This window comes from Blennius ocellaris (assembly GCF_963422515.1).
Source record: "Blennius ocellaris genome assembly, chromosome: 24".
Taxonomy (NCBI): Eukaryota; Metazoa; Chordata; class Actinopteri; order Blenniiformes; family Blenniidae; genus Blennius; species Blennius ocellaris.
In genome coordinates this window covers 4,744,158-4,771,888 of record NC_137673.1, presented here as the reverse complement: position 1 = coordinate 4,771,888, position 27,731 = coordinate 4,744,158, and the positions used below count along the sequence as shown (strand labels likewise).

At 48.7% G+C, this 27,731-nt stretch overlaps 1 protein-coding gene across 3 annotated transcripts; it reads left to right on the top strand.

Annotated features, from left to right (window-relative positions):
* LOC308147552 (CLIP-associating protein 1-A-like) lies at nucleotides 1-27,731 on the top strand. 3 transcript variants are annotated; one of them, XM_080519765.1, is made up of 39 exons: nucleotides 1-62; nucleotides 675-1,039; nucleotides 3,096-3,174; nucleotides 4,024-4,127; nucleotides 4,279-4,370; nucleotides 4,527-4,602; nucleotides 5,068-5,165; nucleotides 5,301-5,371; nucleotides 10,901-11,041; nucleotides 11,160-11,236; nucleotides 11,339-11,431; nucleotides 11,519-11,664; nucleotides 11,756-11,891; nucleotides 12,019-12,089; nucleotides 12,301-12,360; nucleotides 13,620-13,697; nucleotides 13,782-13,949; nucleotides 14,318-14,364; nucleotides 14,456-14,653; nucleotides 16,647-16,742; nucleotides 16,827-17,000; nucleotides 18,982-19,079; nucleotides 19,242-19,265; nucleotides 19,652-19,899; nucleotides 20,052-20,115; nucleotides 20,547-20,710; nucleotides 20,860-21,082; nucleotides 21,288-21,383; nucleotides 21,930-22,082; nucleotides 22,224-22,330; nucleotides 22,846-22,965; nucleotides 23,633-23,780; nucleotides 23,866-24,073; nucleotides 24,158-24,211; nucleotides 24,312-24,511; nucleotides 24,594-24,722; nucleotides 24,799-25,005; nucleotides 25,087-25,203; nucleotides 25,368-27,731. In XM_080519765.1, exons 2-39 carry the CDS (start codon nucleotides 830-832, stop codon nucleotides 25,449-25,451), a joined length of 4,659 nt encoding a protein of 1,552 aa, XP_080375891.1. In that variant the 5' UTR covers nucleotides 1-62; nucleotides 675-829; the 3' UTR covers nucleotides 25,452-27,731. The 3 variants fall into 3 exon arrangements, with proteins under 3 accessions (XP_080375891.1, XP_080375890.1, XP_080375892.1); XM_080519764.1 differs by having other exon boundaries at nucleotides 24,309-24,511; XM_080519766.1 differs by lacking the exon at nucleotides 22,846-22,965 and having other exon boundaries at nucleotides 24,309-24,511.

Here is a 27,731-nt window from a genome sequence, read left to right as displayed (position 1 = left end):
AGTTAGTGGCCGGAGGCAGCGTCGACACTTGTGACTTTTCTCCTTCCCCGGGAGTCTATCCGGTGAGTGTGCGGACACCCGGTCACCGCGCTAATAATTCCTCTAATCCACCCCGCCGGGGCCGGAGGAGGTACCGGGGCAGGAGCCGGGGCGGGTAACGGTTCTCCCTCGGGGAGCGTCACCGAGCTAACGGGGCTAGCCTCGGACCGCTGCTAGCCGGCTAGCGGAGGAAGCTAACTGCGACCTGAAACTGTAAAAAAATCAAACCTGCAGCGGCTCTAACTTCTCCTAACGAGCCGTTTGCACACATTTACCGCAACTGCCAGCCTCTATAGCGCGTGTTTGTGTGTGTGGCCGGTTAACTCCTCTCTTATTGTCACTGTGTCACTTTGAAAACTATCAGATTGTCATTTTTCTAAGTTTTTCTCGATTAAACTTTGTCCGGGATTAGAGCCACGCTTTCTTTATCTTTAGAATATATATAAGCTTGTATGTCGCTTCACCATCTGTATCTACTGCATCGATTCTATTACTGTATAATCAATAAAGAGTAATACGTTTGTAATGATGCACCTTTTTTTTTAACTAAACTAAAACTCGTTTAGGTTTAGTTTGACTTTATGTGTTTTTATGTGCAAGCGCCTAAAGACTGTGTTTGTTTGGTTTCTTTCCAGGTGTGGACCTTTCAGGGACTGGAACCTGGTGAAGAAGAGATGTAGCAGGAGCTGAATCCAGGCCAGCAGTCGATCGCCACCAGTTCATCTCCTGGAGCTCCTCTCCGGGACAGCAGGACCTCCATCTGCACCGGCTCTTTGACCTTCTGTCCACCATGGAGGAGGAGGAGGAGGTGGTGAGGGCAGAATACCTGCTGGACCAGGTGACGCAGAAAGACGTGGGCAGGAGGCTCCAGGTGGGCCAGGAGGTCATCGAGCTGATCCTGGACCAGGAGAAGTGTCCGGATCTGGAGCAGGACCAGTCCCTGCTGGACAGGATGGTGGACGCCGTTGCCAGCTCCTGGGTCAACTCCAGCAACTTCAAGGTGAGCGGCGCACAGCGGGTGATGAAGGACTGAGTCACATTACAAGGTGGAACCAGTCCAGAGTTGTTGTTGATCAATAACTTCATGTCAACATTTCACAGCTGGGCGTACAGCTGAAGACGTTTCATTTCCTGATGATGCACACAAAACCAAAACAATCTTCGAGAAACAGTTTGCAGAAGGAATTCTGTGATACTGCGAAACAGTTTTCCATTCAGAAAATGAGCTCCACATGAAACCATCAATAAAGTTCAGTCTTCACTGCAGAGGGAGACCATGTGATCAGTTAATGAGCCGCCGAACATTAAATGTTGGTATTTCTAGAAAGTAAAAAGAGAGATGATTTAAGAGGAGATCAGTGCAGCTTGAAGATGTCGGCTCTGTCACTTCCTCTCTGGCGCCTTGAACAGCTGCAGACACATGTTCTTTAGCGGCGGCTGCCCTGGAAACTCGTCTGGTCCGCTAATGGGGACGAGGCTCCCAGGCGCTCCGGCCGTGGCCTGATTTCACCAGCACCATTAGCCCACTTTCCCTCCGCCTTCCCCTGGCCTCTCCAGCGGAGTGAGTGAAGGATGGAGGCGTGAGTCTGACGACTCCTGCTTATCCATCAGCAGCCGTAAATTAAAAGATCGTCCACCCGCCGGTCAATACAGATGCTCAATGGCAGTAAAAGTCAACATTTACATGTGAGGCGAGCGGCTCGTCGCTCTAAAAGCCACATTAATGGATCATTCTGAGTGTTTCTCACTGATGTTCTTTCTCTTGACCTGCAGCGGTGATGTTGATGTTGGGATATTCACACTTTGAATGAATGAATGGATTAATTTTGATGCTATGAATGTCGGGTTTAGAAATGTTTTTCCAAGACGTCTTCATGTTTCAGTAACATTACAACCTGGTGAATCCTGTGGTATTAATAACTGCTATTACTCTGCTTGTTTTGGGGTGATTTAACGATATTAAGTGGTTCAGTACAGGAGTACCGTGTTGTCGTGAAGCTTTCACTCAACCATAAACATTTGGTCTTTTTATTTGATTTACACGCCAGAGTCACATTCATGATGGCTTTTCATCTCTTTAAAGTGATTATACTGTATTCAATATTATTAAAAAAGGCACAATAACTAAAAATTACTAGAATTTCTAAAAGGGGGAAAAAAAAGTAAAGAGGAAAAAAAAGCTAAAATGTGCTTCCTCCCTGGAAATAGTGTTTGTTGTCCATTTGAATAATTTCATCCTTATTTTAGTCACCATGTTAATATTTAAATTAACTTAATTTTTATCCAGTCTTATTTGAGAGTAAACGTCCTTTCTATTTACTCTGAGTGGAGCAAAGCTTAAAGTGATGCTCTGGGATTATTAAAGTGTTTATATTTTAAAATGTGAGGAAGAAGATGTAACGTACATGTCATTGAACGCTTCTCAAATCAATATTACAAGCATGAACGGTTCCTGTCCTGAGTCTCACACTCACCTGGCTGTAGTATCATCTGTGTCCAGCAGGTGGCACCGTATTGTTTTTATCAGAGACATTTTATGACTTTTGTTTCTCTTATTAATTAAGAGAGTTTCCAAAAATTGCACCAGAACCTGAAGCCGAGGCTCAGGTGGTGCTCAAGTGTTGTTATGGTGTCAGCAGGGAGGCTCTCACTAGCCGTTCATTGAGCTTCCCACTCTGCCCCATGACAAGGAAGGTTGTCTTACGCTGCACCCGGGCTGGACTGTAACGTCCTCACACCGACTTCACTCACGGTTTTCTGCAACACTGCGAGTTTAACCCGCAGGAGGACGGAGGACAGGGAACCGTGGCGCCGCGCCGCCATGACACTTCATCTCTGGACCGTTTTGTTGGTTTTATTGAGCAAAAACAGTCGCTTGTGCGAAATTACCCATGATCCTTTGCAGCCCCCATTGAAATGCATTGCCGTGTGTGTGCGTGTGTGTGTGTGTGTGTGTGTGTGTGTGTGTGTGTGTGTGTGTGTGTGTGTGTGTGTGTGTGTGTGTGTGTGTGTGTGTGTGTGTGTGTGTGTGTGTGTGTGTGTGTGTGTGCGCGCAGGTGGTCCTGCTGGGGATGGACATCCTGTCTGCTCTGGTCAGCAGGCTGCAGGAGAGATTCAGGACGCAGGTTGGAACCGGTGAGTTCAGTCCTTCATTCATTCATTCATTCATTCATTCATTCATCCATCCATTCACCCCAGAAGTTAAAATAGTCTGTAAAAAATGTGACATTTTAGTTTATATATTTATTCCAACTGCACTCAATGTTTATGTTTTACATTTTTATTTATGTGTATGTGGTTGTGATTGCTCTCACTATCTGTGTTTATGTGCATCTTTTATTTACAAATCATGTTTTAGTTTTTATGTCTTTGAATAATTTGACAATTATATGAAAGCACTTTTATATTTAACCCCTCGTTGTCATTCACATTTACTTTTGCACTTTTATTTACTATTGTATAATTATATTTTGTCTAATTCATTTAGGTAAATTAATTTACAATTGTTTCTATTCTACATATCTGTTTTTATACATATATTGTGTGTGTAGGTGAAAAAAAATTCATAGTATAGTTCAATTTATTCACTATTTATTTCACAATTGTAAATGTTTATTTCTGCTTGTTCTTCATGTTTAAGCTGCTGAGTTTTTTATTTTTCGGAGGGTTCTTGTTATCAGTCTCAGTTATTTTCAACGTATTTAAATAAAACTCTGTCATGCAGTAATAGTAATGTAATAATAGTAGTAGTGACAGTTTATTCGGCCAACCAGATACACAAACATGTCACAATATTAGAGTTTCACAGTCCATCATTAAAGTGACTAAAGCATAGGTGTGACACTGACGTGTGGATTTAACTGTGCAAAGTCTGTAAATGGTGACGGTGATCCTGAAAGAAGGAAAGACGGTGACCAGACGATATTTATTTATCAATTCATTCATTCATTCATTCATTCATCAATTAATTGTTTGTCTTCCCAGTTCTCCCGAGTCTCATCGATCGACTCGGAGACGCCAAGGACCAAGTGCGAGATCAGGACCAAGCGCTTCTGCTGAAGATCATGGACCAGGCCGCAAACCCACAGGTACACACACACACACACACACACACACACACACACACACACACACACACACACACACACACACACACACACACACACACACACACACACACACACACACACACACACACACACACACAGAGACTGATGCGATGCTGGCGTCCCCCTGCAGTACGTGTGGGAGCGGATGATGGGAGGCTTCAAGCACAAGAACAACCGGACCAGAGAAGGACTCTGCCTCTGTCTTATTTCCACCCTCAACGTGTGAGTCGTCCTCAACTGACCACTTTAAGATTTCAACAGTTGAATTTGTGTTGATTTCAACGTCTTTGCTCTGATTTCATTGACGTCATGAGTCGTTTGTGGAACAGTGGGTTTGTAGTCGGTTTTCTCTGACCTGTGTTTCATTCCTTTTCCCAGGTTTGGATCTCAGAGTCTGACGCTCAGTAAAATAGTTCCTCACATCTGCAACCTCCTGGGGGACCCCACCAGTCAGGTAGGACCTGCCTCCTCCTCCTCCTCCTCCTCCTCCTCCTCCTCAGTTACCAGCAGCTCGCCCTCTGCTGGTAAAGCGCCGACACTCGCGAGGCGGAGCAGGAAACCTTTCTTTGCTCAGATAAAGTCGTGATGCTTCAGCTCGCTGGTCGTCTCCGTCACCACCGCTATTACACTTCCTCCCTGCACGGGAAGCCGTGCCCAGGAAGCTTTCCTTCCTCGCTCCCTCACTCAAACCACTTTATCTGCAACAACTCAGTGGCTGGAAATGAGCAGAGCGTTTGAGCGTCTTCACACATTAAATACTCCCCAGGACAAACACTGACCTACACAATGAGAAGGGACATCCACTTTACATGACAGCATGACGGAGGAGGTTTCTCTTTGCTTCCCCATCCTCATCTATGAACTTTGCCAGAAACAAACGACCCGGCTTCTCTTTGCTCGTGTTCCCGTTGACCTCCAGGTGCGAGACGGAGCCATGAGCTGCCTGGTGGAGATCTACCGCCACGTGGGGGAGCGCGTGAGGATGGACCTGGGGAAGAAAGGCCTGCCTCAGTCACGGTGCAGTTCAAATCATCTCCTCCTCCTGTCGGCATGAACACGCCTGTTGACTTTAATTCTCCTTCTCGCAACCGTAACACTGAGACGATGAGTCATTGTATTACTGTGGCTGAGATTCTCCTCCTGACCCTCCAGACTCAACGTCATCTTCAGCAAGTTTGACGAGGTGCAGAGGTCGGGGAACATGGTGCTGTCGCCTCTGTCAGGTGAGAACCGTCACACTCCAGCTCTGTGGAGGGAATCACCGCCGCCTTCCATTTGTTTACGCTGATCAGTCTGCACAAGTCCTTCATTACAGCTTTAAACGCCATAAAACATTATTAAAGGGGAGAAGATGTGAACTCTTTGTTTTTTTAAATTCGATTTGGGACTCGATTTGGTTTTTATTAGTTTTGAGAGATACTTCAAATCAGACTCAGATGATAATCTAAGGATTCCTGTAAAAATCCAAATGAGTCTCATGACTTTTTTACTTTTATTGCCTTTGAGCTTGTGCTTCTCATGAAGCAACTGGCAACTTTCTTAACTCTTACATTAGTTCAGTAATTCTCAACAGCATATCCAGAACACGGGCCAATCCATCTCCAATACTGACAATAATGCAGTTATATTGATGAAATTACGACCTGCTGACGGCCTTAAAAAAGAAAATAAGTGGACTCTGATGAAGAACATTATGGTCCAAGCACTGGGGAGCTGTATTGGCGTTCTCACCCACAACTCTTGTCGTGGCTTTGCGGCAGGCTGGTTTGTTGTCTTTCAGTCAGGACGTAACCTGAGCATCTTCCTTTGTGCTCCGGCCTGAGAGCGAGGACGCCACAGCCACCCTGCAGGGCTGCAGCGGGAGGCTGTGGCGTCTCCCACCGCACGTCGACGGGGGTTTTCCACTTTCCCCTCGTTCCTGTGCAGGTTTCTGCACCAAGTGACGCTAAACCGGTCTGTAAGCCTTTAGCAGCAGCAGCAGAGCTGTCAGGCCTCATCGCTGTGGTCATAAGCTCCCTTTCATCTCCAAACACCTGGAGCCTTCAAGCAAAAGGCCAAACAACAGGATTAGTTTAACTACTTGATATTTGAAGTAGAAGAGGTGCTTCTGGTGCCAGCATGTACTCACACCTCCGTTTTTATTTCTTGGTTTCCAGGTGACAACTTTAAACATTATTATTTGTGTATACGCAAGTTTGCTGATGATATAAAGGCATGAACACCTGCAACATCTGGACTCAGAGTTAACCAATAGCTTGGTGACAGATGAGAGGTGATACATTCAGCCAAAGCTTCAGTTTCCTCTCAGTCGTCATGGTGGTTGTACTTTATACAGGGGAGAGTGACTGAGCTGCTGGTGGTACCTGTTCACAGCAGCTTCACAATGAGCTGAATAAAGAAAGACACATCAAACATGGTGGAGAGGAAAAGATGAAGAGAGACAGAAACAATGAGAAGGAGAAAAAAAACCCAAAGATAAAATACAGTTTTCTGGCTTGTAGCTTGGATTTGGTTGAATTTGTGACAGTCGACATAAGATGGGTTGGAGAGGAGGAGGAGGAGGTGAAGGAGGGAGGAGGAGGGGGAGGAGGAGGAGGAGGAGGGGGGAGGAGGCGGGAGGAGGCAGGGCTCCATCAGCTCAGGAGGCCAGTGTTTCTCTCCCACAACGTGTGATGCTGTGAAGCGAGCCGTCGTCTCTGCAGGTAAATTGAATATTTAGTAATATTGGAATAGAAGCGTTGTGTCTGAAGGAGCTGAGCCGTAACCATTTTAAAGTCATGAGATCATAATTAGGAAGCGACTCAGCGACGCGTGAAATCCTGCTGCTCAGTTTTGACACGTGACACGGACCATTACCTCTGAACTATTCACTTCATTCTGTGTGTTTCAGTTGAGAGATCAGATGAACCTGATGGAGACTTTGAGAAGACGGGAAACGTCTGTACTTTAGGAGATATGAGAATGATACGCGAGGCGAGGTGACAGGTTCAGCTTCCAGTCGGTCTTTGAGTTGTTCATCTTCAGGCTTCCAAAATGTGTAGAAGTGACCTTTTGACATGTTTTATTTCCACATGTTGCACGAGTCTCTGCTTCATATTTGACCTTCGATTAGGATGTACAGTCTGTGAGGCACAGAGTGAAGATGAGCTTGTTAGAAAAATAAACCCCCTGCATGTTGTTTTCTCCAAATAATCTTGTGAATGGCCTTTAATTGACCCGGAGGTGTATTTCTGTATATTTCTACACTTGCGTGAAGCTCTGTGGGCTGCGTGTGCCGCTCGGCACCGCAGGGGGTCCTGCAGGGAGGCGGTGAGAGACGAGGCCGTGCTCCCGCTGCCAGCAGGACTTGGGTTGCACTGCCGGAACGTTCCTGAATAATGAAGGCGATGTGACGGCAGAGGACGACGCAGGGTCGCACGTTAGAAAAGAGAGGAAAACACCGGGCCAAATACATAGAAGATAGACATTTTTTTTTTCTGTGGTTCTGTTAAAGTTGCTGGAATAGTTTTTGTGACAATGAACAAGTGTCCAAAGTCTTAAAACTTCCTGCATCTTTCTGCATTTTAGAAAACCCAAGAAAACCCCTGAACTGAGACCCACTGACACTAAACACGACGCTACAATGTCACACATTGACACAGGTCATAAAGACATTTTCAGTCAAAATACTGGGAAAACAACAACAAAAAAACATTTTTAAAGTCGAGGTTTGTGAATCACGTGTGAGAACGTCTGTGTTCTGTAAGCTGGTGAGAGCTGAATGGAGCGCCAGCGCCGTGTGGGAATACCCCTCCCTCTGTTGTTCAGTGGGTGGAAGAGGACGTGTGAATGGCAGGGGAGTTTTCCAGGGGATGAAAAGACCGAAAATTGTGTCGTTCTCAGGTTCGCCTTTGTACATATATATCGATCAGTGAGGGTTGAAGAGCCGATTTGATCTGAGCCACTCTCCCACGCTTCCCCTCCCCCCTTCTGGCTCCACCTCCACGCTCATTTTCTGAATCTGCATCAGGCCCATCAGCCGTCAGACTCCATCAGGCTCTGGAGACTTCCAGACGCCGCCAGGAAGGAAACTGACTACCTGGTGTGCAGAGAAAGGTGCTGCACTCGTCACAGTCACTTTGTGTGATGTGGCGGTTTGATGACGTGAGCAGTTGTTCCTCTCAGCAGCAAAGCTTCGGCTGCACCTCGACTCTGACGATGGCATGAAGTTTGGCTCCTCCACATATGGAGTGAGTTGTATTTCTACCGCTGACCTCACCAGACACTGAGAAACATGTTTGAGAAAGATGAAAAATGACTCTTGGCTGAAGTCTGTTTCCCTGGTTGCTCGTGTTTCTCTGAAAACAGTTGCTGTCATGTTCAAATGAGGATATTTTCTTCTGTTCCACTCCACATCTCACTGTGTTGTTGATGTGGTTCAGTGTCTTTCTTCTCTTTGTTGATTTGAAGGAAACAATCAGTGACGGTATAAGTTAAACTCAGTGGAGCGACTCTGCCATCTAGTGGAGGAAGAGGAAACCATCATGTCTTGTTGGAAATGTGCAGTTTTTAGTGAAATGGTTCAAAATAGGAGGTGGAGTTTTTCCCCAGCTCAGATATTTACTGACAAAACAAAGAAGCTTTGATTGGCAGTGGTTACAGATGACTCTTCGTTTAACCCCTTGGTTTGCCGCGCCCAGCCGGCGCCATTAGAGGGTTGTTCCTTCCGTGTTTTCAGTGACGTGCTGGGATGAAAAGATGAAAAGAGTCCAGCTGTTGGATTCTCTGCAGCTGACATGAGCAGCAGCCGAGCGGCGGTGTCACATCATCTCCCCCCTCGTCCTCCTCCTTTCCTGAGTCATGCCGACGCTCATCTCTGACTCCTCCCACAGGCTCCACCTCCTCCCTTTCCTCCTTCCTCCTCCCATTGGTGGACCCCTCCGCTCCCTCCTCCTCCTCCTCCCCATCCCCTGTCTTCCTCCATCCTGGTCCCCACTGTGTCTGATGAGGTAGAGGACGAGGGCAAAGAGGAAGAGCATGTCGAAGCACATGCTTCCTGGCGGCAGAGGAGGGAGGCTTCACCCCCCCACTTTCTTTTCTCCTTGACGGAGGGGAGAAGATGTGAGGAGGCCGGAGGAGTGGAGGACTGTGTGACCGAGTGGCGGCATGCTGAGGAAGCTGGTGTGCCGGCGGATCTGCTCCTGTAAGCTGCTGCTGGGCGCAGGGACGGCTTCCAGCATGGAGGCAGGAGGGGGACAGTGGGGGTGAATCCAGTCGGAGGCAGGCCAAACGTAAACACCGTGCAGGATGTTTGAGTGTCCCACTCTTGGCTGAATTGTTGTCTGGACAATATGCCGGATGCAGGGCTGCTGTGTGGAGTGTTCAGGGCAGGAAGCATCGTCTGAGGCTCTGCAGACGTGTTGGAGAGCAGAAGGTTGATAACTTGTTGTCTGTCAAGGTTAGATTGATCATGAGCGGCTGAGTTTCTGGCCTGTTGTGTCACTTTGTCCCGGGGGCTTGTTTGGTTAGATTGTTGTTGTTTTTTTTGACTGTCAACATTTAAACACATGTCTTCAGATACTTTTGGACGACCTCCAGTCTAAATAGCATTTACAGTGTTTTTGAAAAGTGAACAAGAGGAAGAAATCACTGAATCTTTGTGTTTTTGATCATAGAGTTGTGAGCAGAATTAAAATCTTCACTGAGAGATTGCTCCACATGTTCCAGGACTCATCACTGTGTCTCGTCCATCCTCTTTCCTCCAGAGTTTCAAATCATCTTTAAAACATTTTGGTGAATTTGCCGAGTCGACGGATATCCACTCATCAGTGTGAGCAAGAACCTTTATGTTTGGCTTCAGTTACATGCAGCAGCCATGTTGTCAGAGTAATGTTATTGGCAGCAATATTTTGATGAATGAAGAAACCCTGCAGAGCTGAGGTGGTCGTCGTTGGTTTCCCCTGCTGGCATGTTGAACTTTCGGGAATATTAAAGGCTTCATATGTCGGCTTATATTGATACTGGAAGGTACATGATAGCTGGACTGGCTCAATGTGTTACTGCTTCTACTTTGTGTGTGTGTGCATGTGCGTGTGCGTGTGTGTGTGTGTGTGTGTGTGTGTGTGTGTGTGTGTGTGTGTGTGTGTGTGTGTGTGTGTGTGTGTGTGTGTGTGTGTGTGTGTGTGTGTGTGTGTGTGTGTGTGTAAACTTTGAATAATGAAAAAGGATTGATCCCTGCCTGTGCTGACCAGACTGGCCCTCTGCCCCGCCATCCACCACATGAGGATTTTCCACAAGGACAAGCTCTTTAAGCTGCTTGTTGATTTGTTTGGTTTGGATTCATTTTTATCAAGCACTTTCAGTTCAGCATCCGTTCACTGTGGGTTAATATTCCTTCTCGACAGTTTAGGGCTTTATTTTGCCTTGTGTATAATCTGTTTTCATGACAAATACCTAAATATTTTAGTGGGGAACTGCCTTGCTGTGTTCAGTAAATCAGTTTTCTGAAGTGTGTTCATTCTGCCTCCTCACTGCACACACAGGGCGAATTGTTCACGTCTTTGTAGGAGCGTCGTGTCTCCGTCCTCCTGCTTGGATCTCGCTGTGTAGTTTGTTGTGTTGGTGGTGGAGGAATGTAAGCTATGACCCACAGTGTCCGCCTGGCTGCTTTGGATTGCTCTCGTGCTCAGTGGAGGCGTTCTTCTCTGCAAGGACTTGTTGTGAAGCCACATGACCAGAAGTCAGTGTCTGACTCTCCTCCCCCCCCCCACCAGATAAGAACTTTGAGGACGATGACTCGGTGGACGGCGGGCGCTCCTCGTCCTCATCCAAAGGAGCCTCGCTGTCTGGGAGGAAGGCAGTGAGCATGGGTTCGTTTCGCCGCGCCGCCTCCGGCTCCAGCACCAAGTCTGCAGGTCGGAATCAACGCATCGCAAACACCAGTCTGCCTTTGTGATATGTGTAAAAAGAAGGAAATGTGATGTAAAAGACTGGAGGAGTGCTGATGTAAAGCGTCACTTGGTGCTCCTGCAGGGAGGGACAGCTCTGCAGCCGGAGCCGTGGATGAGGAGGACTTCATCCAGGCATTCCACGACGTTCCAACAGTGCAGGCAGGAAATACTTCTTCTCCTGGCCTCACGTCCATCCACACCCTTTATTGACTCACGTTTCACAGTTTTAATTGTGTGTTGTTTCCTGGAACCCGCCATCAGATCTACTCCAACAGGGAGGTGGAGGAGGCCATGACGAAGATACGAGACGTGCTGTCAGATGACAAGCGCGACTGGGAGCTCAGAGTCGCAGCTGTAAGAAGCCGTGGCCCGTTTCTCCCTCCGCCTGAGGCGTCGCCTCACGGAGGACGCCTGCTCTGATCCCTGTGTTTCCCCCCCCAGCTGAAGAAGGTGCGCTCCCTCCTGCTGGCCGGCGCCGTTGAGTTTGATGGCTTCCCCCAGCAGCTGCGACTCATGGAGGCGGCGTTCAAGCTCTCCGCCAAAGACCTCCGGTCTCAGGTGGTGAGAGAGGCCTGCATCACTCTGGGGTAAGACGTCTGGAGGTCACGCCACGGCGTCGGCGCCCACCGGAGCGCTGCCCTTCGCTGGAACTCATCTCGCCTCTGCTTCTGTCCCCAGTCACCTGTCCTCGCTGCTCGGCAGCCGCTTCGACCACACGGCGGAGGCCATCATGCCCATCCTCCTCAACCTCGTCCCCAACAGTGCCAAAGTCATAGCCACCTCCGGCGTGGCCGCCATCCGCCTCATTCTCCGAGTACGTCGCCGTTCATCCTCACGCTCGCCTCGTCGTGTGTTTCTGAAGACGTTCAGATACGTCGTCTGATCCGGCGGCTCCTCCTGAAATGCATTTGCTCAGTAAACGGTGCCGTTGTGTTTTGCAGCACACACACTACCCTCGTCTCATTCCCATCATCACCAGCAACTGCACCTCCAAATCTGTGGCCGTCAGAAGGTGACGTTCATTTTCCAGTTCAATAAATCTTTTATATGCATATGAATATTTTACATATATTTGTGTTTGAATAATATTTGTATATTTTTAATTTTCTGTATGATTTATTCATAGAGGAATGTTTTTTTTATATGTTGTTTAGTGAATCTTAAACTAATGTTGTTCCTCGGGTCGCATTTAAATAGATTTCTGCATTTTTCTCACGTTGCAGGCGCTGCTTCGAGTTCTTGGACCTGCAGCTGCAGGAGTGGCCGAGCAGCTGCCTGGAGAGGTGGGAGTCAAAGATGAAATCAGATCAGGGTGGAGCATGCAGAGTCCTCCACCAGTCCCACCGTCATGTCCAAACATGGCATGAGCGGGTTTTTCTGTGATAAACTTCAAATCTGCGCCGGCAGTTTGTGAGTGAAAATTCACAACAGGCTTCCTCCTTGAGAGGAAATCAGAACGCGCCAGGGTCAAGGGCTATCTCTGTGGTTTCCATGGCGATGCCAGGGGGAATCTCTGTCTGCCTCCATAAAGGCTCATTGTGTTTCTGCCTGGCTGCTTCCTGCAGCCACCGCCGCCTGGGAGCAACCCGAGCTCACCCTCTGGCATCAGGGGAGCGCTCTGGTTCGCTCCCATCACTCAGACACAGCTTGAGCTTTTATTTCACACAAGTACAAATCACACTGTACGACTACAAAAGAAAACTGTGGTATGATCCTCCTTTATTTGCGATGAGTGTCAATGTGGAAATGACACTAGAATGAAGGCATTTAAAGGACAGGATCACGCTGAAGCTCTCCTGAGAGCTGCTGTATATATTACACAGTAATATAGTATTGATCAGCAGAGGGGGCGCGTCACCGCTCAGTATTGATCAGCAGAGCTTTTAAAACCCAAAGTGTTTCTTCTTCTCATGGAGTTGAGATTTGAGGGCAGATGGGAGATTCTGTCAGCACTTATTTGGCAAAGAGAGTCTGATTTTCTTAGTGTTGGTCTTAGTAAGAGCTGTTTGGATTATTCTGTCTGAATGCACCTTTACATGTTTACATTCACTTGTTGCATATCACCAATGGCGACGGTTGCCATAACAACTGCTCCCATCTTCAGCACCATCCTCGGTATATTTATGATTTCACAAGTCAATGCTGGTCCAGTTAAAGCGAGAACTTTATTTATGATATTCAAATTAATCACATTAAAAGAGCATGCATCAACAAGTTCCCTCAAATACTCTTTAATCAATGTTGAAAACTAGTTATTACAGAACTTTTTCAATTTTTTTATGTACTTTTGGAGCCTATCAGGATGTAAAGCATTTCAGCGCACGATGAGAATCAAGTGTCTGATGCAAACAACAGCGATTTTCATAACAAATAATACAATGAGAATACAGATATATGTATATATGTAAAAGTTGTAAATGTGATTAATATTTTATTGATTAAACTAGAAAAACAAAAAACTAACGTTTGAACCTCCTCTCTCTATGGGACGTGTCCGTAATAGTCAGTCAGTAATAGTTTGCTCGCCCTGCCTCTGTTGCAGACATGGAGCCGTTTTAATGGAGACGATAAAGAAGGGGATCCACGACGCAGACGCTGAAGCTCGTTCTGTGGCCAGAAAGTGAGTCAGTCCTGGGTTTTAAAGTGCAGCTGTTAGCAGGAGAGAGCCTCTGCCTGATCCTGTCCTTCGTCTTGGCTGTTGCAGGTGTTACTGGGTTTTCCACGGCCACTTCAGTCGCGAGGCGGAGCAGCTCTTCCTGGGGCTGGAATCGTCCTATCAGAAAGCTCTGCAGGCTCACCTGAGGAGCGGAGACAGTCTGATGTCGCTGCCCGCCTCCGATCGCTCCTCTTCCTCGTCTCAGGAAAGTCTCAAGTGAGGCTCCTCTTCCTCCTCTTCCTCCCAGTCAATGTATTGAGCTGGAAAGTCCTTGTGAAGGACAGATAAACCAGGCGGTTTATCTTTCATACAGATATTTATTATTGTTTAACAATTCCCACAATCACGACACAATCTGCAGACAAAGCTTCAAATCTGACTTTTCTCTCTTGTGTTGCTTCAAACGTACCATTTTGAGTCTCATTGATCTTTGTGCCGTTTGTGTCCCAGTGAAATCAGCGTATTGATGTTTTAATGTGTGCTGTGTGGGAGTGGTGGCCTGATGCATGGTGACAGATGGCAGCTCAGAGATGTGATTCACAGGTCTAGTTTTTTTTTTTTTTTCTGTATTTATGTCTTCACAGTCGCCCCCTGTCTGTAAAAAGCAGCGTTGGACACAGCGCAACCCGATGTAAGAAACTAAACTCTTCCTGTCCAACATGCTGTGATTCATTTTTTTTTTTTTTTAATTGTCATAATGACTTTTCCGTGTCGTTCTCCAGCCAAACCCTCCCACGCCTCCAGGGCGCCGGCCTCGGCCTTGCCTCCCAGCTCCCTCCAGCGGTCCCGCAGCGACGTGGACGTGAACGCCGCCGCCACCGCCACCGCCCGCACCAGGATGCCCGCCGTGCCGTCGGCCGCCCCGTCGTCACCTTTCAGCTCGGCCTCGGCTCTTCCCCCCGGGTCCTACGCCTCGCTGGGTAAGGCGGCCGCCGGCGTCACAGAGTCTGCTTTATGTTACTGTACCGCCCTGTTTTTCATATTAATTCACAGTAAAGCTTCACTTTAGTCAAGTGAATTGATTCGGATGAAAACCTGAAGCGTTGACCTGAAAGCTGTAACCACACGGTTTTTACCCGCCGGCCGTTATTTGTCACTAAAGACGTGCGTTTGGTTCGACCCCGCTCGTGGACTTACGTCACGGTACTTTCCCTCTGACGTGACGCTCACTGGTAAAAGGAATCCCGCCGTGTTCCCGCCTGCTCACCTCGTCGTCCACGATATGTAAAGCTTAATCTCTTGACCCTAAAATCCTGTTGTGTCTCTCCTGGGCTTGCCCACCTGTCAGACGGCTCGTGGTCTGTTAATGCAGACGGTAAGCTGTGTGGCGACACTCCTCCCTGTGTCCTCGGTGTTTGTTTTACCCTCATCAGCACTGAAGGTGTTCGTCTGTGGTGGAACTGTGGCTGCATGGACTGTCTCAGCATGGGTCACTTCAGCCCCTCGCCCTCGTGTACTACACCTCATTGTAATTCAACCTGAACTGAGAGAATCCAGACACAAAATACAATGTTGGAATACAATAATTCAGGACTGAGTGGGTTATTGAAATCAGGGCAAAAATAGAGAATTACAACCCAGTTGTATTTCAGAGAAAGTTGACCGTTATACATGACTGATGCCTTTTTCCACATCCGACTGAATCAGAATCAGAAAACACTATAAAACAAACTTTTTAAAGGATGATGATATTTTTTAGGTGCCTGCTGCAAAAAAAACACAAAATAAACATAAAAGTGTGGAAATCAAAAAGAGGTAATTAATGTGATATTTGTCAAACAAATGTCTGAACAAAACCTTACAGATGTAATTAACTAGTTTGTGCACATCATCAAATGTCAAACTGTTATTTTGATAAATCTGACTAATACATCCTGCACCAACTGTTCCCACCTCAGGATCTAGTGGCATGATTAACAGGTTGTGGACACATTTGGTTTACAGCAGAAAGAGGTTGAGGCCGTCGCATTTTACAGCCTGAGATGTTTGTCTGGACGCTTGAAGTCCTCCGGTCAGTTCTTGATTCTCAGAGTTTTTGCTGCAGACGTGTGAACAGAGTCGAGCTTGAAGACGGTGGAGTTGATGCTTCACTGTTCCATGAAGTTCCAGGAGCTGCAGCGTCTCACTTTACCAGAATCACCGATGTTCAGATTCAGTGGAACGACTCATGTCTGATTTAGATGTTCTCCAACTAAGCCGGTTAACAATTTCAATGATTTATGTTGGATCATGCATCTTTAAGTGGAAGTGACATTTCCTGGGGATGTCGTTATGCTGTCGCTGCAGGACCTCTCCGAATGTTTAGCTTTATTAGTATCATCTGTCAGTACAGCGCTCAACCAGGGAGGAAGGATTTCTGGAAGCAGGAGAAAGAGTCTCTTAAATACGGGAGAGGAGTCCAGTCCAGTCTGCAGCGTTACACGCTTGTATTGAAATATTGAAACCTCTGGTGTGAGTGTGGAGGCGTTTGGACTGAGCTGCATGTGACCTGAAACCCGCATCCCAGTCTGCACACATTGTGGTGTTTTAATGGGAATGCACTGCACTTCACACGGTCATCTGTTCTGCCAGTAAATGTCGTCCCACTGTTTGTTCTCGGTGAGAGAGAATTAACTACACTTTGACGGGAACGACCCGTCGTTGTCATCACAGCTTTATTCCATCTTTCTGTACTTCAGTCTTTGATGTTGCTTTGTTTCCGCTGGAGAAGTTTTCCTCCGCTGCTTTTCTTTGGTAACAGAACGATTCCAACTCTTGAGTGTTGTTCTCATGACTGGTTGTTATTGCTTGTTTTAGTCGTACTGATCGTTTCTCTCTTTCAAGAAGCTGAAGTGTGAAGGCGTCTCTTCGCCCCGGCAGCAGGCGTCACGTCTGCTGCCTCCCTCACTCTCTGCTCTGTGCTGCCCCCTGCAGGGCGAGTGAGAACGAGGAGGACGAGTGCAGGCAACGCACCGTCGGTGACCGACAGCCGGGGCCGCAGCCGTGGGAAAGTGGTGTCGCAATCTCAGCGTGAGCTCCTCTTCTCTTGTCTGGTTGGGCGCAGAGGACGACGTTACTGAAGGAAAACAAACAAACCCAAATGTTGTGTTGCAGCCGGCAGCCGCTCTGGCTCCCCGGGGCGTCTGCTGAGCTCCACCTTCGGCAGGATCCCCCGGCCGACCATGGGCACCGCAGCCGCCGCCGCCAGCAGCGCCTCCACCAGCCGACCTCGAGGCCACCGCAGCCAGGGCTGCAGCCGGGAGACCAGTCCCTCCAGATCTGGGACGGGTTGGTGCAACTACTTTCATGAAATAGAAAATCATTGTAGTTTACGTGCTGGATATAAAGCCCTTTAGAAGAACTGCTGTGGTTTACGTAAAATATTGGGTTCAATACTCAGAGAAACTCGTCTGGGTTTCAGTTTTATTCTCACCGAAGCTCTTCAGATCCACCAACTGCTGATTGGTTTATTCTTGAAATGAGCCCAGATCTTGTAAAGCTGCAGTTGTGAGAAGCAGTGGAGGTGGAGCAGGTGGAGCAGGTGGAGCAGGGTCACTGCCTCCTCGTTTCAGTGTGTGACCACTGACCTGCATGCCACAACACAGTAATCCTCCTGGATGGAAGTCCTGTCGCACTAACCCCGCAGCTCCTCTCCCGCCTCACTAACAGTCTGTGCCTCAGGTGTGTGTGAGCGGCTCTGCTTCCCGTCACTCTGTCTGTCTCTTTGTCTCCGTCTCTTTGTCTCCGTCTGCGTCGCCTCTGCAGCCCGGAGTCGAATCCCTCGACCCAGCATGAGTCAGGGCTGCAGCCGCGAAACCAGTCGCGAGAGCAGCCGTGACACCAGCCCCGCCAGGGGTTTCTCCCCCCTTGGTGAGTACAACACTGCTCCACCGGGACGTCAGTTCAAATGGAAACTCCAGGAGGCGTGTCGTCCATATTTACAAACCCCTATTGGACTTCCAGATGATGAATAATCCATAATAATCCTGTGTGCTTCCAGGGCGGCACCTCGTGTCCTTGATTCAAATCTTTGGCTTTGTCTCAAGAAAGTGTCCATATATAGCAAGACTGAAAATAAGAATATATCATTTCCTTTTGTCCTGCTTTGATTAAGATCAGTTCAGTGTTGAACAGTGTGAGAGGAGGGTTTCTTCTTTCCCTGCGTCCGTCTGGCTCTGCATGCTCTGCCTCTAAATGTCTTTTCTAGCCACCAACCCTGGAACCTCTGTGTCCTCTTGCAGTGACCCGCCGTCACTCCCGCTCAACCAGCGCCCTGTCCTCAGCAGAGTGCTACTCAGGTGACCGGCAGCGTCAAAACAAACAGAAAAGCCTCCATGATTCATTTAATACCATGTCCTGCTCATGTCTGTGCTGCTGAGTCTTTCTGTTCCCTGCATGGCCGAATGGGCTCACAGTGCTCAGTAATCATCAGACTCATGCTTTGTTTACCACTGAAGCAAAACCAGAGGTTTGTCACTGTACTGCACGTGGAACGGCACATCCATTCACCTGCAGGGGGCGACAGTGAGCATCAGCCTGACCTTCATTCTAATAATATTGAATATTTTTCTTAAAACAGAAAAAAAACACAATATTCCGTCTATACAGTCGTTCTTCTGCCTGGTTATTTTCTTTACTGTGTCGCAGGTTGTGATGCTTCTTCTGTACACACATTGTGCTATTTTGAGCATTTTCATTTTGCACTGCTTATTGTTGTTTTTGATTTTCTTTCACATGTTTATTTGCCCCACCCCAATGTAAGCATTTTTTTTCCTTTATCATTCTCAGGGTTGCTTGTGTTTTTTGGTGAAATTGCATTTCCGGCTCTGGGTTTTAGTTGTCTTTGTTCCCTCTTGTCCACGTTGACACCATGACAAGTAAACTGCTAAAAAGAAACTTCACAACAACAAAACAAGCCTGCAGTTTACACAAAAATAAGTGGATAACTTCAAATCAGACACATAGTATAGTATTTAAGCTACCAGCTTATATAAATATGGAATTAAAAAGTATTGAATATATACTTATATTGGTAAGTATTCAGAGTTAAGCGATAGGACGACATGAGTTTACTACTCCTTTTTAAACACATTAATTTGAACAAGTTATTCCCAATATTTTCAAACAAACCTGACGAGACAATGCAGGTTTGAATTCATGGGACTGACTGGAGCCTGTGAACTCTAAAGCAGCTTCTTGTTGTGGAGCTCCAGTGTGACGGAGCGACGTGAACTGCTCCTGCTAATGTGTGGAACCTCCTCCTGTTCAGACCGGCTGTCCCACCAGGCTCGAATCTCAGCCTCCGTCAACGCCATGAGGATCCTCAACACCGGCACGGAGGTGGAGGCCGCGGTCGCCGACGCTCTGGTAAGACGACAGACCACACTTTAGTTAGGAACGGGGAAATAAAGCCAGAGAAAACGAGCTGAACATCCACGGCGATGGAGGAAGTGTTGAGCCTCTGAGAGCTGGGACGATGCTGCAGTAATGCCCTCTGTGCTTTGTCTGTCCGGACTTTGTAAATTTCAGCTCTTAGGAGACTCGAGGAATAAGGTAAAAACAATAATAAACCAAATCTTGTCATTGCATGCTGAGCATGAGCTTCCCAGGATAACTGGCTTTTACAGGATTTATTTATTAGTTATTTTCTTTGGTAACTAAAACGCGTCATCCCTTCTTAAAGAAAGCGTCTGTCTCCTGAAGTCAGCATGAATTTTCACAAGTTTACGTCCTGCATGTTCGTCTCTGACTCTGCCGCTGCATGGTAGATCTACAGAAGTCACTTCCTGTGCTGCAGTAGACTGAGAACACACACACACACACACACACACACACACACACACACACACACACACACACACACACACACACACACACACACACACACACACACGTTAGGCTGTGGTTCCTAACGCCCCGTCTTCCCCCGCCCAACGCAGCGGCGGCCGGTGAGGCGGCGTTTCGAGTCACCGGGCATGTACTCGGACGACGACGCCAACAGCGACGCCTCGAGCGCCTGCTCGGAGCGCTCGTACAGCTCGCGCAATGGCGGCATGGCGCCGCACTACCTGCGTCAGACGGAGGACGTGGCGGAGGTGTTGAACCACTGCGCCAGCGCCAACTGGTCGGAGCGGAAGGAGGGACTGCTGGGGCTGCAGAACCTGCTCAAGAGCCAGAGGATGCTCAGGTGTGTGAGCTTCTCTGCACGGGTTTATCCTTTCAATACAATATTCAACATTCAAATGAACAACAAGGTCTGAATCCTGGTGGAAGGTTAAGATAGAACTAGAAAACTTTCTATGAGAACTGATTTAAGTATCAAACTGTTTTTCTTCTCAGCCGCGTGGAGCTGAAGAGGCTGTGTGAGATCTTCACCAGGATGTTTGCAGACCCTCACAGCAAGGTGAGAATCAGCATCATCGCCTTTAACACAACCTGAAGGACAGATGGCGCCGTCCCACGGTTTCACCCGCTGACGTGTATCGGCCCTACGATGTGATGTTACAACGCGACTCCAGACCGTCATGTCAGAGTCGGTGACGTGAAACGCTGAAGCGCTGCAGCCTCAGCTCTCTGCTCACGTCAGAACTAACTGCAGGACAAACTAACACAGTGTGGTTGTCTTGTTTTTTTTTGTGTTGCATGCCTCTTCGCCGCTGCGGACTCTAACAAACGCCAGAGAGTAAGTGTTGACTCAGCGTCTGATCAGAGCAGCTGCTGGTTCTCCCTGTCAGAGCTCGGCAGCCGCCTCCTCTCCACTCACCCAAAACCCAACATTTGTAGACAAAAAGAAGGAGACGTTTTGGTGATGGTGTGTCTGTGTCTCCCTCCCAGGTCTTCAGCATGTTCCTGGAGACCCTGGTGGACTTTGTGGTTCTGCACCGGGAGGACCTGCAGGACTGGCTCTTCGTCCTGCTCACACAGCTGCTGAAGAAGATGGGCGCTGACCTACTGGGCTCCGTGCAGGCCAAGGTCCAGAAGGCCCTGGACGTCACCAGGTGAGCAGCAGGACGGCACTTGAACATTTTTCTGTTGTACTGGAAGGATTGTGGGTAAAGATGGAGGCGGGATCAGACGATACGACGGTGAACTCGTCCAACAACGGCTTGAGGGAATCAGGACGATGTCTTTGCTCCGGTTCCTGCAGAGAGTCCTTCCCGTATGAGCAGCAGTTCAACATCCTGATGCGTTTCATCGTGGATCAGACACAGACGCCCAACCTGAAGGTGAAGGTGGCCATCCTGCGCTACATCGAGGCTCTGGCCCGGCAGATGGACCCGGCCGACTTCGTCAACTCCAGCGAGACGCGCCTCGCCGTCTCCCGTATAATCACGTGGACGACGGAGCCCAAGAGCTCCGATGTCCGCAAGGTAAGGCGAGCGGGACCGTGAGAGATCCACCTCTACCTGCCCCCCCCCACCCCACCCCACCCCCCCCCCCCCCCCCGAACACAGCTTCTCTTTTCATTGCTTTCATTTTGTTGGAGTTTTTCTTTGTTTGCTCTTTTATTTTCACACCTGCATTTTTGTTTTTTTGTTCAACCGCCATTCCTCCGTTCAACACTTCCCTCCCCAGACCCTTCATAACTGGGCAGGGGAGGATTTCTCAGGCCGAGCCAGCACCGTGGCCTCTCTGCCTGGGGAGGGGAACCTGGAGGAGAAGTGCAAGCAGGTAGATCACTCCAGCAGACCAACATCTTCCACTAACCGGGGCCAGTCTGAGTGGGGCTCAGAGGGGATGTGGAAATAACCCCACGGCGCGGAAGAGTTTCAGGGAATGCTCGTCAGCACTAACAGTAGCGGGAACATGTGTTTTTAGTTTGGCTTCCTGGAGGTTACGCATGAAACGCTGCCGACGCAGCTTCAAATCTGAAACCAACAGTCAAACTGTAAACGCGAGACATTTCTCATTCGGTAACCTCTGAACTCTTAAAACCTTCTTGCATTTCAACATTTCCAGCTTTTTTGCGCCGTTCTTTTTTTTAAATGAAGTGAAATTGCTGCACGTTCACATCCTGCATTTGCTTTTTGACATTCCCTCTCATAAGAACTCTTTGTTTTTCTTTGAGAAAGAGACAACAGGACATGTTGTCTGGGAAGTGGTGCTCATCTGTAGTTACCTGAACTTCATCCACATTTTAGATGTAGTTTCCACTGAGTGGAGTTATTGAAATCTGTTTAATAGTTCCCTGACTGAGTAGTGTGTGTGTGTGTGCAGGCGGCCCAGGTGGTGCTGATCGCCCTGTTCGAGCTGAACACCCCAGAGTTCACCATGCTGCTTGGCGCTCTGCCCAAAACCTTCCAGGACGGGACGACCAAGCTGCTGCACAACCACCTGAGGAACGCCAGCGCCAGCAGTGGCATCAGCATGGTGACACACACACGATGACACACACACACACACACAGACACACACACACACACACACACACACACACGCTCCTCTACACCGACCCTCATCCACCTGAGCTTCCCCTCACTGACGTTGTGTGATCTGTGTGATGGTGTTCAGGCGTCTCCTGCTAACTGCGCCGGCCGGACGGCTCCCCGGCAGCCCGGCAGCCGCAGCAGCCCCCTCACCTCCCCCACCAACTACTCCCACGGGGGCCACTCTCCCAGGTAGGACGCCATCTTTACACCCAGTGACACACTGGAACTGCTTGACATCAAACCTGCTGCAATTCATCTAATTCATTTCCACAATCATTCAGATTTTGTGTTTCCTACCAAGAACCAGCAGGAGAGTCGAATGTTCCATCAAACTGTTTGTTCACAAATTCTTCTTCTTCAGGTTCTCTAACCTCTCAGCCACTGAAATGATCAACTTTTAATTTTCAGTACCTTTTGTGACTGGATGATGAGACTGAGGAAATCCTGCTGTCACCAGTTGTAGACATACAAAGTTTTCTGGTTGTGTTTGGTTGTCCAGATGTGGTAAACATTGTAGGAGTTACAGTGATGAAAGGTCGGTGTTAAAATGTGCTGATCTGGCAGATTAACATGGTGATTCTCACTCAGTTGGATATTTACACATCAAGCGTGTAAATATTCACACCCTGAACACTTCTGTATCTTCTCTCTCTACTGCTGTCATCCTCCTCCTCCTCCTCTTCCTCCTCCCTGGCTGTCTGCAGTCGGCTGTGGGGCTGGAGTGCAGACGGGCTTTCCAAGTTGCCTTCACCCTCCACCCCCCCTCTCCCCTCACCCACTGCCCACTCCTCCCTCAAAGCCCTGCGGCGAGCTTACTCTCCCAGGTAACCCTGGCCTCCTCCTCCTCCTCCTCCTCCTCCTCCTCCTCCTCCTCCTCCTCCTCCTCTTCCTCATTCCTCTTACGGGCTTTCACAGTCGGTCTGGACTCTGTCCTCTAAAAACACACTGATCATTTTCCAGATTTCTCACTGTGAAAATAATAATTGGTGTAAATTGAGAGCTTGGATGAGTCGTCCATGTTTTCCACTGTGAATCCCCTGAATCACTGAGAGTCTCGAACTTGTGCGTTGCTGCCACCGTCCGTGCCTCCATCTGCCCCCATCGTCTTCCTCAGCGCATGCCGACGGCTTCATCTTGTCTCTCACCACCTGTTGTGTTTGTCGACATGCACGGCTCTGCACGTGCACCGGAGCAAACTGAAACACCGTGGTGCACAGAAGAGGACCACCTCAAGCTGCTTCCCTCTTCACACCTTTCAGTTTCTCTTTCGGTTGAAATGTAAAGGATATTGTTGCAGAGACAGTGGCCTCCATCATGGTTCAGACCCTCCAAATTCCTACAAACAGCAGTACCGAAAGTTTCTTCTCATAATCACATTTATCCACTTCCTGTTTCCCTCAGCTCTCCAACAAAGTCCTGACACTCCAACCTGCTGCAGTCGCTCTAATCAAAGTTTCTAACCAAGTGGTTTTGCCCGCTGTGACACCGCAGCATGCTGGAGTACGACAGCGAGAACCTGAACTCTGAGGAGATCTACAGCTCCCTGCGCGGCGTCACCGAGGCCATCCAGAACTTCAGCTTCCGCAGCCAAGAGGACCTGATGGAGCCGCTCCGGCGGGAAGGAAAGAAAGACGGCGTGGTAAGAAAAATCTGAGTTCTTCTTCTAATCCACAGTTTGTGGTTTTTGTTGGACGAACGTGAAGTGGCCTGCTGCTTCCCTCCAGCCCGGAGGTGCTCCCTCCCTGGAGTCGGACGCAGTGGAGGGCGGACGCACGGCGCTGGACAACAAGACCTCGCTGCTGAACACTCCGTCCCCTCGATCCTTCGCCGGCCCGCGCTTCCGAGACTACAACCCGTACAACTACACTGACGGCGTGGGCACGCTGGACAAGGCCGCCCTGTACGAGGACACGGTGGAGCAGATCCGAGAAGGTGAGCCTGCAGGCCAGCCAACAAAACATTCACTTTCTGGGCTTAAGGTTCGGCGTCTTACCGTCTCCTCGTGTGCTTCTTCAGGACGCCGACAAGAAAGTGTGGAAAACAAGATCTTGAACCCCAAGAACTTTCCTGGTAAATCCACAATGTCGTCTGAGAAAAGGAGATGATGCTCGGGAGCTGCGTGGCTCAAACACCACGTCTCTGTTGGTCCCGCCCCCTGTCTGTGCAGCAGGCCCTGCAGAGCAGCTGGCGCTGGTGGGCGAGCTGCTGAAGGAGTTCTCCCACGGCCAGGCGGGAGAGCGCAGCCCTGAGGAACGCCGCGGGACGCTGCTGGAGCTGCTCAAAGTGGCTCGCGAGGACAGCCTGGTGGTGTGGGAGGAGCACTTCAAGACCATGCTGCTGCTGCTCCTCGAGACGCTCGGAGACAAAGACGTGAGCAGGCCAGCGTCTCTCCGTGGTCGTTACTGTCCAGAGCTCCACTCTGAATGGTTTCCTCTCTCTCTCTCTCTGGTAGCACACGATCCGAGCGCTGGCCCTGCGGGTCCTGAAGGAGATCCTGAGGAACCAGCCGGCACGCTTCAAGAACTACGCCGAGCTCACCATCATGAAGACACTGGAGGCTCATAAAGACTCTCACAAGGAGGTGAGGATCTGTGAAGCGACGCAGGATTTTCAGTCTCCAGAGGGAACCGGGTCTTCATGTCGTTGTGCCGTTGAAGGTGGTCCGTGCAGCCGAGGAGGCGGCGTCCACCCTGGCCGGGTCCATCCACCCGGAGCAGTGCATCAAGGTCCTCTGTCCCATCGTGCAGACGGCCGACTACCCCATCAACCTGGCCGCCATCAAGATGCAGACCAGGGCCATCGAACGCATCACGAAGGAGCCGCTGCACCAGCTGCTCCCGGACATCATCCCGGGCCTCCTCCAGGTGAGCTCCGTCACTCCGTGGAGAAACACACCTTCACCCTGAAGCTCCAGACTCACCTGTCGTCGTCTGCCGCTGCTGCAGGGCTACGACAACACTGAGAGCAGCGTGAGGAAGGCCAGCGTCTTCTGCCTGGTGGCCATCTACTCTGTGATCGGGGAGGAGCTGAAGCCCTACCTGGCTCAGCTGACTGGCAGCAAGGTGCAACTGCTTTACTCTGTGCTTGAGGTTTTCAACAGTAAATAACTTTCCCTCTGCTTTCCTTCATGCGTTTCTTGATTCCTGCATCCAGTAAGAGTTTGTTGGAAACCGAGGGACAGTCTCGTCGTGGTTGTGGTCTTCTAACCGTTGTTTCCTCGCCGCAGATGAAGCTGCTCAACCTTTACATAAAGAGGGCGCAGACCTCCACCAGCAACAGTAGCAGTTCCTCCGACATCTCGTCGTACTGAAGCCCGCTCCTCCAGCCCCACCTCCCGTCATCGGACCTGAAACTTCTTCTCCGTCATTCTTCCGTCTCATTCCTGCAGCTGACGAAGCTGTTGTGACTTTACTTTTCCGCCACTCGACCACGACGTTCACGAGCCTTCGCCGTTTGTCGTCCATCGACGTTTCGGCGGGAGTCGCTATTGAAACCGTCTCTCCTCCTTCACCGGAGCCCCTCGCTCTGGTGTTCAGCTTGTTCAGAGCTGAAACTTGATTCCAAATGTTTTCTCCTTCCATCTCCTGCGGCTTTCAGTATTTCTATTCATTTTTAGTACCTTAAGCTCACGTCACAGAACGATGTTTTGCTTTGACACTCGTCTCCCGAATGTAACGACGAACGGCCGGGGAGTTCACGGCCTTTGACGGCCGCCCCTCGAGCCGGTCGGACAGACAGAAGAAGAGGAGCGGCTCGGTTCTGCTGCTCAATTCGATCATTTGGCTGGCCAATGATTTGAAACACCGCAAATTCACACGTATATGTATGTACATTTTAAATAGGTGGGCTTTATGATCACACGCTGGGGATGGACGTGTTTTTAAACCCTCGTGGCTCTTTATCAGTTCAACTTCCATCTGGAAACGACTCCAGGAACATGTAGGAAGGAAACCAGTTGAAATTTAATGATTTCTGATGTGAAACATGTGACAAAGCTGCTGTTTGTGACTGTTATTTAAAATGTATTGATTAGGAACTCAAGAAGCAAAGTCAAGATTAGCCCAAGTGGCTAAAGTAGTACTAGATAATGATTTATTGATGGTTATTGTTAATATAACCTGTACGTCTGCAGCGTCTGACACGCCGGTCCTTCAGCTCGTGTTTTCAGAAAGCAAAAAGAGTGGAAGGTGGAGGATTGAACTCATAATGGTCACACTGGTGTAACTTGTATTTAAAAGCACGCGGAGGGCTCAATAAGTCAAAGGTTAGACAAAACCAGCTCTCGTCTGTAAATCTCAAGTGTCATTAGTTTGAATGTCTGCTGTCAAATTACCACTACTGTCATTTAATCCAAATTACTGTGATGCACACACACACACACACACACACACACACACACACACACACACACACACGGGGGATGTGCATCGCAACGAATCTGAATGTCTCGAAGAGTGTCAGTGAGTGTGTGTGTTTCTGTTTCTATTTCTGTGTGTGTGTGTGTGTGAGAGCTGGCTGAACTCTTCTGCATCTCGAATCAAAAAACAAGACCTCGACGAAATGTGAAATATTAGACGACAATATTTGTGCGGGGAAAGGACAATCCGAGTGATCCGATGCTGATTGATGAATCGCGAAGTGCCAGAAGAAGAAAGAAGAAAAGGAGAGACGTGGGTTGGATATTAGCAATAAAGAGGAATCCAGGCCGGGTTCTCTCATCAAAGCACTGTAAATCTCCACGTGAGGCGCCTGCATACATACCTGTCCTTTCTACCAGACATGAAGTGTTACTGCTGCTTATTATAATACTAACGAATGCACCTAACCACTCCTGCGTACGTCCTGAGTCCCAGCAGGAGGAAGAGGAGGAGACGGCCAAGACACGCGACACATTCACTTTGTCTGCAAATACAAAGATGTTCCTTGAATGTATCATGTGGACTTTAATCGCTCCGTCGAACCCTGAAGACAAACTTCCTGTTTAATGATTTCATTGTTCTTTACTTAATTTCACCGTTATTTGAATCGTGTGACTGAACCTGGTGTTTCCCTCGTTTATTAATTGCAGGCCCTATGACCCCCCCCCCCCCCCCACACACATGTTTTGTTGAACGTACTGAATCAGTACCACTGTCTGTCGCTCTGAATGTTGCCTCCAGCAGCAGTGAGTCCGTCCCACCGTCCCACTGTCCTGTGTGAGTTAACCTGCGTCTGCATGTGTCTTCAGGGGGACACCGTCAGTTTGACAGGAAGTCCAAATCAAGAGTTGCTTCTGGTTCCCTGATCGTGTGCCTTCGGGTGGCATCTGAAGTGAGGAAGACTAACCTGTACTAACGGTCCAACATGCTGCTTCTTGATGTGACGTAACGAGACACGCGGTGCTGTAAATACATGCTCTCCATTCAAACCACCTCCAGTGCATGGCTCCTGTTTATTTTAGCCCTCAGTATTTATATTATGTTGTGTATGACTCTATATATATGTATATATATATAAATATATACATATATATATGTCCATGTTTGGTTCTCTTCCACCTGTGATAGACTTTACAGAACTTGAAATAAACTATCAGGCTTCTTTTCTTCCA